At 40.2% G+C, this 14359-nt stretch overlaps 1 protein-coding gene across 1 annotated transcript; it reads left to right on the top strand.

Annotated features, from left to right (window-relative positions):
• The first annotated feature begins 282 nt into the window (after nt 1-282).
• Nucleotides 283-13770, top strand: LOC111192738 (ninjurin-1-like). Its single transcript, XM_022670965.2, has 2 exons — nt 283-475; nt 13620-13770. The coding sequence occupies exons 1-2, from the start codon at nt 283-285 to the stop codon at nt 13757-13759; spliced, it is 333 nt and encodes a 110-aa protein (XP_022526686.2). The 3' UTR covers nt 13760-13770.
• Nucleotides 13771-14359: the final 589 nt, after the last annotated feature.

Genomic DNA, 14359 nt, shown 5'->3' with positions numbered 1-14359 from the left:
AGCTACCACACACAAACTTATTAATACACAGTATGTAAGACATGCAATATACACATTGTATGTGTGAAACTGTAGTGACTATTGGTTAATAGAGCAGATCTTGTGGTTTCACAGGGTTTTACTGTAGGACCAGTGAAACTGATGTTTCAGAGAGTAAAGAACTGAAGTGCAGCTTATATACAGATTCTAATGGGTAAACACACTAAACTCTAACTTACATTACACTTATTTACCTCTCTTCAGGCCTCCCATGATCGACATGTGCCCCCCTCTTCTCTGAACATGAACCACTACGCCAACAAGAAGAGTGCAGCTGAGAGCATGCTTGACATAGCACTGTTAATGGCTAATGCTTCTCAGCTAAAGGCTGTGCTGGAGCAGGGACCCCAGTTTAACTTCTACGCCCCACTTATAACTCTCATCAGCCTATCGCTAGGTCTGCAAATAATGGTTGGAGTGTTACTCATCTTTATAGGTAAGAAAGGCACGCAGACACTTTTTACTAGCATATAACTGGGTAAATGTTTCTGTTTCTTTTAAAAATAGAAACATATTACTTGATAGACAATGGCAGTGCAGTCAAAATACAGCAAGAATGTATTTATCCCAAATTATCCTGCATTTTAGGCCTGTAATACATGCCAGAAACAATCATTGTATTACTAACAATAACTATGCAAAAAAAAGGAGATACAGTGGAATAAACACCACACAGCTATAAATACCTGTGAGTATCTCATACACCTGAGGAGAAAGGTGGAGAAATTGGAGGAGAAAAATATAAACAAAAAAAAATTCAACTATAATGAAAATTATATATTATATAATTATATATTATATAATTTATATATTATATAAAACTATTATAACCTTGTAAGTTACAAATTAAACTGTTTATAGAAAGTTGCACCAGTTAGAATGTAATAATCACGCAGCTCTGGGCGCACGTGAGCTTCTCCACTTGTCCGCGTTTGACTTTAAAAAAACATTTTTATTAAATAATAGGTCTGTGCTCCTTCGGTGTTTTAGTGTTAATTAACATCGTTCTGAACAGATTTTGCTTATTCAAACGGCCCCAAACCGACAGTTTATGGGTCGAGCTCGGGCTCATAATGACAGTTTATGGGTCGAGCTCGGGCTCATAATGACAGTTTATGGGTCGGGCTCGGGCTCATAATGACAGTTTATGGGTCGGGCTCGGGCTCATAATGACAGTTTATGGGTCGAGCTCGGGCTCATAATGACAGTTTATGGGTCGGGCTCGGGCTCATAATGACAGTTTATGGGTCGGGCTCGGGCTCATAATGACAGTTTATGGGTCGGGCTCGGGCTCATAATGACAGTTTATGGGTCGAGCTCGGGCTCATAATGACAGTTTATGGGTCTGGCTTGGGCTCATAATGACAGTTTATGGGTCGAGCTCGGGCTCATAATGACAGTTTATGGGTCGAGCTCGGGCTCATAATGACAGTTTATGGGTCGGGCTCGGGCTCATAATGACAGTTTATGGGTCGAGCTCGGGCTCATAATGACAGTTTATGGGTCGAGCTCGGGCTCATAATGACAGTTTATGGGTCGAGCTCGGGCTCATAATGACAGTTTATGGGTCGGGTTCGGGCTCATAATGACAGTTTATGGGTCGAGCTCGGGCTCATAATGACAGTTTATGGGTCGGGCTCGGGCTCATAATGACAGTTTATGGGTCGAGCTCGGGCTCATAATGACAGTTTATGGGTCTGGCTCGGGCTCATAATTACAGTTTATGGGTCGAGCTCAGGCTCATAATGACAGTTTATGGGTCGAGCTCGGGCTCATAATGACAGTTTATGGGTCGAGCTCGGGCTCATAATGACAGTTTATGGGTCTGGCTCGGGCTCATAATGACAATTTATGGGTCGAGCTCGGGCTCATAATGACAGTTTATGGGTCGGGCTCGGGCTCATAATGACAGTTTATGGGTCGAGCTCGGGCTCATAATGACAGTTTATGGGTCGGGCTCATAATGACAGTTTATGGGTCGGGCTCGGGCTCATAATGACAGTTTATGGGTCTGGCTCGGGCTCATAATGACAATTTATGGGTCGAGCTCGGGCTCATAATGACAGTTTATGGGTCGGGCTCGGGCTCATAATGACAGTTTATGGGTCGAGCTCGGGCTCATAATGACAGTTTATGGGTCGGGCTCATAATGACAGTTTATGGGTCGAGCTCGGGCTCATAATGACAGTTTATGGGTCTGGCTCGGGCTCATAATGACAATTTATGGGTCGAGCTCGGGCTCATAATGACAGTTTATGGGTCGGGCTCGGGCTCATAATGACAGTTTATGGGTCGAGCTCGGGCTCATAATGACAGTTTATGGGTCGGGCTCATAATGACAGTTTATGGGTCGAGCTCGGGCTCATAATGACAGTTTATGGGTCGGGCTCATAATGACAGTTTATGGGTCGGGTTCGGGCTCATAATGACAGTTTATGGGTCGAGCTCGGGCTCATAATGACAGTTTATGGGTCGAGCTCGGGCTCATAATGACAGTTTATGGGTCGAGCTCGGGCTCATAATGACAGTTTATGGGTCGAGCTCGGGCTCATAATGACAGTTTATGGGTCGAGCTCGGGCTCATAATGACAGTTTATGGGTCGGGCTCGGGCTCATAATGACAGTTTATGGGTCGAGCTCGGGCTCATAATGACAGTTTATGGGTCGGGCTCGGGCTCATAATGACAGTTTATGGGTCGAGCTCGGGCTCATAATGACAGTTTATGGGTCGAGCTCGGGCTCATAATGACAGTTTATGGATCGAGCTCGGGCTCATAATGACAGTTTATGGGTCGGGCTCGGGCTCATAATGACAGTTTATGGGTCGGGCTCGGGCTCATAATGACAGTTTATGGGTCGGGCTCGGGCTCATAATGACAGTTTATGGGTCTGGCTCGGGCTCATAATGACAGTTTATGGGTCGGGCTCGGGCTCATAATGACAGTTTATGGGTCGGGCTCGGGCTCATAATGACAGTTTATGGGTCGGGCTCGGGCTCATAATGACAGTTTATGGGTCGGGTTCGGGCTCATAATGACAGTTTATGGGTCGAGCTCGGGCTCATAATGACAGTTTATGGGTCGGGCTCGGGCTCATAATGACAGTTTATGGGTCGGGTTCGGGCTCATAATGACAGTTTATGGGTCGAGCTCGGGCTCATAATGACAGTTTATGGGTCGGGCTCGGGCTCATAATGACAGTTTATGGGTCGAGCTCGGGCTCATAATGACAGTTTATGGGTCGGGCTCATAATGACAGTTTATGGGTCGGGCTCGGGCTCATAATGACAGTTTATGGGTCGGGTTCGGGCTCATAATGACAGTTTATGGGTCGAGCTCGGGCTCATAATGACAGTTTATGGGTCGAGCTCGGGCTCATAATGACAGTTTATGGGTCGGGTTCGGGCTCATAATGACAGTTTATGGGTCGAGCTCAGGCTCATAATGACAGTTTATGGGTCGGGCTCGGGCTCATAATGACAGTTTATGGGTCGAGCTCGGGCTCATAATGACAGTTTATGGGTCGAGCTCGGGCTCATAATGACAGTTTATGGGTCGGGCTCGGGCTCATAATGACAGTTTATGGGTCGAGCTCTGGCTCATAATGACAGTTTATGGGTCGGGCTCGGGCTCATAATCAAGTCAAGTCAAGTCAAATTTATTTCTAAAGCACATTTAAAAACCACAAGGGCCAAGCAAAGTGCTGTACAATACAGATAGAAGTATGAGCAATAACGTGTAAAAACTAAACAACAATAAGGTAAAAGATAAGTAAATAAAAGCAGCATCAGCAAACAAAATTTAGATTAACCCCGGACATACAGATAAATCATTTGAACTTACTAAAAATATTGAAAGGCCTGAAAATACAAGTAGGTTTTTAGATTCGACTTAAAAACCATAATGGTGGGAGATGCTTTAATAAAAACAGGCAGACTATTCCAAAGTTTGGGTGCTGCAACGGAAAAAGCTCTGTCACCTTTTGACTTCAGTTTAGAATAAGGCGTCTCCAAGAGCAGCTGATTTGAAGATCTTAGGACTCTTCGGTTTGAATAAGGACACAGAAGGTCAGAGATATATGATGGAGACATGCCATTTAAGGCTTTAAAAACAATTAATAAGATTTTAAAGTCTACTCTGAATTTGACAGGCAGCCAATGCAGGGAGGCCAGTACAGGAGAGATGGACTCCCTCTTCTTTGTCCCAGTTAAGAGTCGAGCAGCAGCGTTTTGGACAAGCTGCAAACGTGACAGAGCTGATTGGTTGATACCCAGATAAAGAGAATTGCAATAGTCCAAACATGATGTAATAAAAGCATGAGTTACAATTTCCAGGTCCTTAACAGTTAACATGGGTTTGAGCTTGGCAATTTTTCTAAGCTGATAAAAACCTGTACCGACCACAGAGTTTATCTGTTTATCAAATTTAAGTGCAGAATAAAAAATAACTCCAAGATTTCTAGCCTGAATTCGTACATTTACAGATAATGGGCCCAGGTGATCAGCTATTACTTTTGTGCAGTCTGGATGACCAAAAACAATGGCTTCAGTTTTATCATCATTCAGTTTTAGAAAATTATTAGACAGCCAAAGTTTTATATCCTGCAGACAATTACTTAGTGCAAGCATGGAACAATCATCTCCTTGTTCCATTGGGAGATACAACTGGGTATCATCCGCATAACAGTGATAAGAGATCCCATGCTTTTGAAAGATGGTCTGAAGGGGAAGCATGTATAAGGAAAACAGAATAGGACCTAGGACAGAGCCCTGTGGTACTCCACAAGTAATTTCAGCAGAAGATGAAGAAAAATTGCCAAGCCTCACTGTAAAAGCTCTATTCGTCAGGTAGGATGAGAACCACTGTAGAGCTGTTCCCTGGATGCCAACTACACACTTTAAACGCTCCAGAAGGATGTCATGGTTTACTGTATCAAATGCAGCACTGAGATCTAAAAGGATTAACACAGCACACTTTCCAGAATACACAGTTAACAAAATGTCATTCATTACTTTAAGTAGTGCAGACTCTGTACTGTGATGTGCTCTAAAACAAGATTGAAATGTGTCTAGAAGATTGTTCTCTGTTAAGAATGATGAAAGCTGCAGAAAAATCACCTTTTCTAAGACGTTTGAAAGATAAGGCAATTTTGATATTGGTCTATAATTATCACAAAATGCAGGATCCAGGCTGGGCTTCTTTAATAGAGGCTGAACCACTGCATGTTTAAAACTGTCAGGAACAATACCACTAACAAGGGAACTGTTTATAATCGACAGAATGCTGGGGCCCACAGTATGCAGCACATCTTTGAGCAAAGGTGTGGGCAGAGGCGGTCTTTGCATAGAGGCATTGCTAGGCAACTGCCTTGGGCCCCTCCCACTGCAGCCCACTGTAGGGGCCCCATGACTAGCTGCAAACTTCCCATAGGCCTACAACTGGTAATTGGGCCCTTTGGACAGTAATTCACAGTAATTCACAGTAATTCACAGTGCGTTCATAAATGGTGATTCTTGTATGTTTAAAATGGAAACAAAGACAACACAACAAATTACAAAGAAATACAGATTCCGTCCACACCCCCTCTCTTTCGCGTTAAAATGAAATATTTCATCCATGCCTTGTGGCCATGCCGTGAACCGCGAACGTGCTGCTTGTGAAAGATGGAATTAAGGTGAAATTAAGTGTACAAGTGGGATGTGAGCGAAAAAAGAAGGAAGAGGCTAAACTAAAAACAGATGCTCTTCCAAAACTGATAAGCTTTTTTTAGTGTGTCAGCACCACCGGACCCGAATGTTTTGGTGGAGGAGGAGGACGAGGAGGTGCCATATCGTCATTTATGACCCAACATCGCGATGGATGGTAACCATTGCGATGCCACGCCCACTTTTTTGTTTTTCCAGAAACATGCACTGACCTTCTTTGGGTCTCCTTCACCTAAAACTTTAGCAGGGATTGTATGGAAAAATATCAAATCAGGTATATGACTTAAATGAATTAGAGTCAGGGATGAAAATTAAAATACCCTACTGATATAAATATGCCTAGTTGGCATATTATTATATTATTTATTATTATTCTATTATTATTAAGATATTATTATTTATATCTAGGTTACAGTTTGTCTTCGTTTTTTTCTACATGTCTGTATTAATTTTAAACATTTCATGTTGTTCAGGCAAATAGAATTAGCCTGCTCTTGTGCGTCGGGAAACTTGCTCATTGTCAACCAGTGTTGGGCACCTTACTTTGAAAAAGCAATCAGTTATATTTACTAGTTACTAACGGAGTTACCCCACTATAAATGTAACTAGTAAAAGTAATTGAATTACTTTAAATTATGTAAATTCTATTATTATTATTAGAAAAATAACAAACGAAAATAAACCCAAAATGTTGAAAAAATATAATCTAACGAATTTCAAAACATAGAAACGAAAAACTTTAAAATGGTATTGATATAACATAATATAATATAACAGCTGCATCAAATAGTTTAGCGTCAGTCACAAGGAAAGCGCGCGCGGCATTGCATCAAAAAAAAAGTTTTAATAAATAAGGTCTTATCAAGTGAAGTAAAATATATGGTAGTAAAAAATATTAAATTCACATATTTATTGATATTTAAACAAGAGAAATCAGGCAAAATGCACCGCGCTGCACTGCGCTGCGCGCACTCTCTCTCTCTCTTTCTCCCTCCCGCAGCGCGGAGCTGAATTCAGCGCGAGGCTAGAAATAATTTGAAAACTCAGTTTAGTTAAATAAATTAAGATGAGTGAGGACCTGTAAAGTTAATCAAATATTGTCAAATATAAAGGATAGGTGTAGGTTTTGGGGAGCTGTTTCAATTATTTGAAACGGAAACTAACTGAAACTGATATTATTCTGCGCACTAGCTTTTGATTGTGTTTTAAATTAGTTTTTATTTTATATTAATTAGTTTTTATTCATTTTAAATATTTTTAGTATTTTATTGATCAATATTTTTTTTTATTGATGGGCCCCCAAGCTAAATTCGCCTTGAGCCCCCAAATTGCTAAGTCCGCCACTGGGTGTGGGTATCACATCCAGGGTACAAGTGGTAGACCTCATACCTAACACTAGTTCAGATAAGCAGGATAGGGAGACTGGCTCAAAATTATTCAGGAAGGCAGAACATACAGAAGAGTCAACAGAGCTAAGAGACCCAGATTCAATATGAGATCTTATGTTGTCGATCTTGGACATAAAAAATGCTGAAAACTCTTCACAGCACCAGGTATGGAGTAAACACTGTATTTATGGTATTGAACAACACTTTAGGGGTGTGGGAGTGTTTTGAAATGAGAGACGAAATATACTTTTCTCTAGCAGTTTTTACAGCGCGTTGATAATTAGTCAGGCATTCTTTTAACATGCAGTATGAAATCTGTAATTTGTTTTTCTTCCATTTTCTTTCTGCCTTCCTGCATTCCTGCCTTAATGCTTGTGTCTCACTGTTCAGCCATGGTGTAGATTTTGTTTTAGGTTTCCTGGTTTTAAGTGGAGCAACTACATCTAAAATGTTGCTACAGATGGAATTAAACTGGTCAACCAATTGATCTGTGCTCAAAAAGTTCTCGTTATGATAGACAAGAGGGGCTTCAGTAAAAGCTGTAGAAAACTGGCTAGCAGAAGAAGGCTTGATAACACGAGTGCTATAGGATAGCTTCTCACTAGATGGCAGATGTAAAATTGAAATATTAAAAATGATAGGCTTATGGTCAGACAGAATGAAATCAGATATTTCCACATTGTCAATGTTTATTCCATGAGATAAGACAAGGTCTAATGTATGTCCACCCTCATATGTTGGACCAGTAACTGACTGGGTTAAGTTAAAAGAATCAACGAGATGTAAAAAATCTCCAACCAAGGGCTTTGAAGAACAGCAGACGTGAATATTAAAATCACCAAGAATGAGAACTTTTTCAGATTTAGCTAAAATAGAAGTTAAAAGATCTGAAAATTCATCAATAAATAGCTTGTTGATTTTTGGTGGTCTATACACAAGAGCACAAAGCAATGGACTAAAAATATCTAATTTGCAAAGCTGCACTTCAAAGGATGAGTATTTATCAACTGGAAGTGATCGATATTTAAGCTTTTGCTTAAAAACTGTTGCCAAGCCTCCTCCACGTCCGGTAGGTCTAGGGGTGCTAATAAAGTCACAGTTCATGGGAGAGAGTTCAATTAGTGGACTAGAGTCGCCACTGGTGAGCCAAGTTTCAGAAATAAAAAGAAAGTCCAGTTCACGAGAAACAAAAAAGTCATTCAGTATAAAGGTTTTATTAACCAGAGATCTTGCATTCACAAGTGCTAGTCTGATCTTATCCGAAGTTGGACTGGAAGCAGCATTTGGTAGATACTGCAGAGGACGAAGATTATCAGAGTTCACTGATCTGGTGGTTCTTAAAGGATCCTGATAGCGCACGGACCAGAAAGCCGGAATACCGCCGCTACTACACGTGCTTTCTCACCTATACAGTCTGCGGCGCGAGCCCCGGTGACAGTAACGCGGGCGGCGGGCGATCCCTGCGGCAATGCAAAGTTCGTAAACTCTTGGAGACAAAGGCGCCGATGACTTTAACTGCAGTAGGTCCGAACGTGTATAGCGGTACATTTCGTGGATTATGCAGCGCGCCCCGCTCGGGACAGCGTATATTTGGGGGGTGAAGCGGAGCTCAAAAATAATTCCAAATAATACCAGCAAAGTCAGAAGCAGTGTTTGAATCTCCATCGTGGCTACTTCATATGCACACACAGCCTTATTTAATAACACGTTAGTCAACTGAACCACTGAACCACCTGAGACATGATGCTCAGGAGGAAAAGTTGCGGCTACCCTCCGGAACAACACTAAAACCCAGCAGCTTAAAGAATAGAAACTTACTTACTGCGCGGCAGAGACCGAGTGGAGCAGGGCAGAGAGGACTCGTGAGAGGCAGGTGACAAACTTTTCAGCGCACGTGAGGAAAACAAACTGCATTACTGTTAGTCCCAAAAAAAAACGTCCGGGGAGATAATCCACTAATAAAAACAAACAAAAAAAAAAACGGAGAGCAGCGGCAGACAATTACGCCAGCGTTCACTCAACCGGAACCGGATTTAAGTATCAAATAATGACAGTTTATGGGTCGGGTTGGGTCGGGCTCGGGCAGAACTTGCACGGGCTTGGGCCGTGTCCGGACAGATTTTTTGGGCCCGATCTAAGCTCTACTGCAGCCCCAGAGGTAAGACCTAAGATTTACCAAGATTCATCTGGAAACACTGAGCAAATCCAGATTCTCTTGTCATTCATAGAGACAGAAGGTGTTTGCATCTGGTCACCTGGATCACTGACTTTCTTAGTGGGAGACCAATAACATGTCACGATCAAGGACTGCTCCTCTGATACAGTAATCAGCAGCACAGGAGCAAAGTCTTAAGTAACGGGTTGTCGGAAATGATAACCGCATTATAGTGACAGTCAGAGTAATTAGTTAGATTATTCGTTACTGAAAAAAGTAACCGCGTTATAAATGCCGTTTATTTCAATGCAGTTATTCCCATCACTGTCTACCACTGACCCCACAGGAAAGGGTTGACTTCTACTCCTGTAAGACCTAAGATTTACCAAGCTGTTTCATCAGAAAACACTTTGCACAAATGCAGATTCCAGGTAGTAGTGGATGTTTCAAGCCATTTGCAATTAATAGGCCAGTCCCACCTCTTCCTGAGAGACGAGAAGTATGTGAGAAGGAATATTATTTTATTATTTTATTAAAATTATTTGAAAGTGCCGCCGGAGTAGCAGTGTTTTCTGGTTTAATCCAGGTTTCAGTCAGAGTCAGAAATTGTAATGATAGATGATTTGCATAAGAGGCGATAAAATCAGCTTTATTAACAGCTAGCTGGCAGTTTCAAAGCCCAACAGAGAATGAGCTAGCAGTGGGCATGGTTTGCTTTAGTGAACGCAGGTTAAACTGTCCATACACTACACGACTTTGAAAAGACAATGAAAAGACTTTTAACAGACTGAAGTCTGACAACCTCTCACATCTAAAGACTCGTCACAGATTTTGCTAAGGCTAAGAATCTAACTAGATTCTGAGATTATTTCCCATCATGCTTCTGATGGAGTTTACTTACAATACATACTACATATTAAGTTACAAATAATGTGTCTATCCATACTATTATTTATCAGAGACTCACAACTTTTGTCCCAATCAACAGTTTATTTTTTTCCGCCACACTGTTTGTTCTTGATATGTTTTAATAGAGTATATTTTGTATTCAAGTCTGCCTATAAGCATCATTACCCCTTTTTTGCTACCACATTGTACATTACATACATTTGCCTTATTTTAGATAGAATTAATACAATAAAGAACATCTTGCAACATTCTTGCAAACTGTGTATTGAACATGTTAAAAATAACACTGCACAATAAGACAAAGTAGTGCAAAATAAAATAACTATAAATATAATGACTTTAAAGTGCTACCTGTGTTTAAACTTTATACTTATACTTTATACTGTACATATTAAAGTAAGAACCAATAAGACCTATTAACTGCAAAATGTGTTCTTTTTTAAATTGTTTGTACATGAACAGTCACATGAAACATATTCTTGCCTCTTCCTGTAGCTCTCCTATTGGTTGTTGATATCACTCACGTCACTCTTTGTGCGAGCTGGGTCTCAAGACATACGATAATATTAAACACGGTTGATTATATCGGAGCGCCAGGACGCGAATCCGACTGACTAAAACTTTCAGTCGTATCCACCTTACACTTAACAATCTAGATGATGTGAACACAACTCGACTGCCGCTCGACTCTAACCAGACTCTCGTGATTTTATCCCGACTCTGGAAATTTGTCTGCGACTGTGAAATCGGTTGAAAATCGTTAGGTGTAAGGGCGGCATACATATGATTCTGCCGCCTGTGTGTGTTTTTTCACCTTCTGTGTGTACCGGAGATAATAGGAATCTGATGGGAGCACATTTTAGGAGGCAGTAGAATGGGCTTCCTTGTGGGTGGCCTTAGTCGGTGGACTCGCAGGTCTTCACCCGAGTTGGTCTTTACATGAGAGGGTCCTCACACAACAGCTGACGATTGTAAATGAAAAACTAAATTGTCTAAAGTCTAAATTGCGCATAGCGGTTGGCCAACAGACCAGACTGCCTTTTAATGCCGTTAGTAACGCCCCTGAGGTCCGCAGAAGTGTGAATGAGGGGGTTTGCCACGCCCCGCTCTGTCGAAACTCACCCAAAGCCGTCTGAAAACAAGTTAAAAAGTGCATTTGCTGGAATAGCCTAGCTAGAGTTAAAGTCAATCAATCAATCAATCAACCTTTATTTTCACCCGGGAAGAAACATTGAGGGTGACCCTCATTCACAATGTTGCATTTTAAATCAACATTTAATAAATATATATATGTAAAACAGAACATTCTAAAATACCATTAAAAAAAACAAATTTGACATACAAATAAAATTATAAAATATAAAATAAGTAAATAGATAATAGTAAAAGTAAAGTAAAAATATTAAAAATGATAAGTGATTAAATGAGTAATAGAACTAAGAACAAGAATGAAAATACAAAACATTAAAATGAAATAAAAAATAAAAGTAATAATAAATAAACAAAAATAAATGAATACAATAATATATATATATATATATATATATATATAATATAAATAATATAAGAAAAAAGATAAACTAATAAAAAAAGTCATTTAAAACAGTCACAGGCTTTCTGATGGTGATTAGAAACTAAAAGTTTAAAATGGTTCAGTGATTCCAGAGAGCTAAGCTTCAATGTTTTCCTGTAGTGAATTCCAGCTCGCTGATGCTCTGTAGCTAAAAGCAGATTTTCCCAGTTCACTAAAAACTCTTGGTATCTGACAGGTGATCCAGCCACTGGAGCGAGTCTGATATGCATTATTATTAAGTGAGATCAGTGAAGAGATATAAGATGGCAAATGGCCAGAGAGTGATTTATAGAGAAAAATTAGCCAGTGAGATTCTCTTTGGGCAGCTAATGAGGACCAACCAACTCTATCGTATAGTGTGCAGTGGTGAGTAGTGTAAGGGTCGCCAGTAATGAATCTCAGAGCAGAATGGTAGATTGAATCTAATGGTTTGAGAGCACTGGCGGACGCTTTTTTATAAATTACAACACCATAGTCCAGCACTGCTAGTATGGTTGCCTCCACTATTCTTTTTCTAGCGTGCACAGGTAAACAGGACTTATTCCAATAGAAAAAAAAAGAAATACGAGCTTTTGTCTGCACTTAATGGAGTGTTTGTTAATGTGGGATTTAAAAGAAAGTTTTTCATCGTGCCAGATGACCAGATATTTATATTCGCTAACATGTTCAATGGTGGATCCTGTCAGTCATGCCTTAATGCCAACTCACACAATTGCGGTTTACATTTCAGAAAAACGCTTTTTAAGAATGTATGTTTTTCTAAATGATCATTAAATATGGAGCAGTCTTTTTGAACATTTTTATACCGTTTTCTATTATATGGGGGATGAGTGTTTTGCCATTCCTGTAGTGGTACTTGGTTAAGTTAAATGTTATGTTAAAAAAATATTTCTTTTTTGTGTCATTTCTTTTTATTTACTTTGCTAACTTAATGAAAATACAAGCTATTTAAATGCATCCTAAAATTTCCTGTTCACTCTGTTATCCTGGGAATGAGTCAGAGTGAATCAGTGACAACCTTCATACTGTTTTATTTTCACATTGCACATTATTTTAATAATAACCCCCACATGATATAAGGTCCTCTTTATATCAGGACCTTATATCATGTGGGGGTTATTATTATATCATATGGTAGTTCACCATCAGCTACCGGAGCCCTGAGATAGCACAATTGGCCTTTCTCCCTCTGAGTGATGGTGCTCTCTCCCCTCATCACTTCAAAGGGTGATGTCTCTCAGCACAAGGCATCTGTGAGCTGATGTATCGGAACAGAGTCGCTGCACTGTCCTCCAAGCGCGCTGTGATGCTACTCAGCAATGCTGCATCCGCAGCAGCTCGAAAAGAGGCGGAGTCTGACTTCACATGTATCAGAGGAAGCATGTGTTAGTCTTCACCCTCCTGGTGTGTTGGGGCATCACTAGTGATAGGGTGAGTCCTAATTGGTGGGTTGGGTAATTGGCCGTGTAAATTGGGGAGAAAATGGGAGTAGAATTAGAAATAAGAAAAAAAGAAAAATGATGACTGGGAATAACATACAGCAAAACAAGGAGATCAAAAGACATTACCAAAGACAAAAATTTATAATTCTGACAGCTGACAATAACTCAAAGTTAAAAAAGAGTGTTTAAAAATGTGCTGTGAAAAATTAGACAAAAGCCAGGGTTTTAAATAGAATGATAACATGGTCTTCACATTTTGGGCCATTTCTTAAAAAAATATTACATAGTAAACAATAACAAAAACCTTGTGAACCAAAGTAATCACTGTCAACATCAAGTATATCATTTAATTTTTGCTAACACATTAAACATTTAAGTCTATGTTTTAACATGTTCTCGTTTGTCCTAGTGAAGTGGAATTTGAATGATGAAGAGAAACAACATCAGCTAAACCTCATGGAGAACATTGCCACAGGATGTGTCTTCATTATTGTGGTAATCAACGTCTTCATCACAGCATTTGGGGTTCAACGGCCAAACCAGAATTAGTAAAGTGTACATTCAAGGTTACAGGTAAACATTACAGACTTAATTACTCTTAGTATTAAACCATTTAATTGTTTGGTTTTTAACCTTCTTCATCACCACAGTACCATTGAGTGGTAGATTAAAGTATTGGAAACATGGAATGCTGCCCAGGGTGCCATCTTGCTGGGGTGGATTGTTTTTATCATTTGCAGACTGCACTGTTATTTTAAGACACTTTTCCACCAAAAGAACTCTAGTTCTTGAACCACGTCCATAAGAACCATAGTGGTTTTCAGCAAACCAGCCTGCATTTCCACCAGTATAAGTGGAAACATCAAAATGTCACATCAAACATCATCAACAGAAGGCATTACACAGCAGCTCCTGTACAAACAGACATGATGCCGTTAGGGTTCACGCTGGAGAACCGAGTACTATTTGGAACATTCCTGGTGAAAACGTCCAGCTAAATAAACAAGCTAAAGGATGATGTTGTTTATTACATTTCTTAGGGAAAAATTGCTCCTCACATGAGCAGCCCACTGGGAACATTGAAGGAGGCAGGATAACCTATGGCACCATACAAGCTAAAACCACCACAGACCATGGCTGACAGACTGT

This window comes from Astyanax mexicanus, chromosome 12 (genome assembly GCF_023375975.1).
Source record: "Astyanax mexicanus isolate ESR-SI-001 chromosome 12, AstMex3_surface, whole genome shotgun sequence".
Lineage (NCBI taxonomy): Eukaryota > Metazoa > Chordata > Actinopteri > Characiformes > Acestrorhamphidae > Astyanax > Astyanax mexicanus.
The sequence above is the reverse complement of the archived record's forward strand: the minus strand, read 5'-3'. Positions and strand labels throughout refer to the sequence as shown.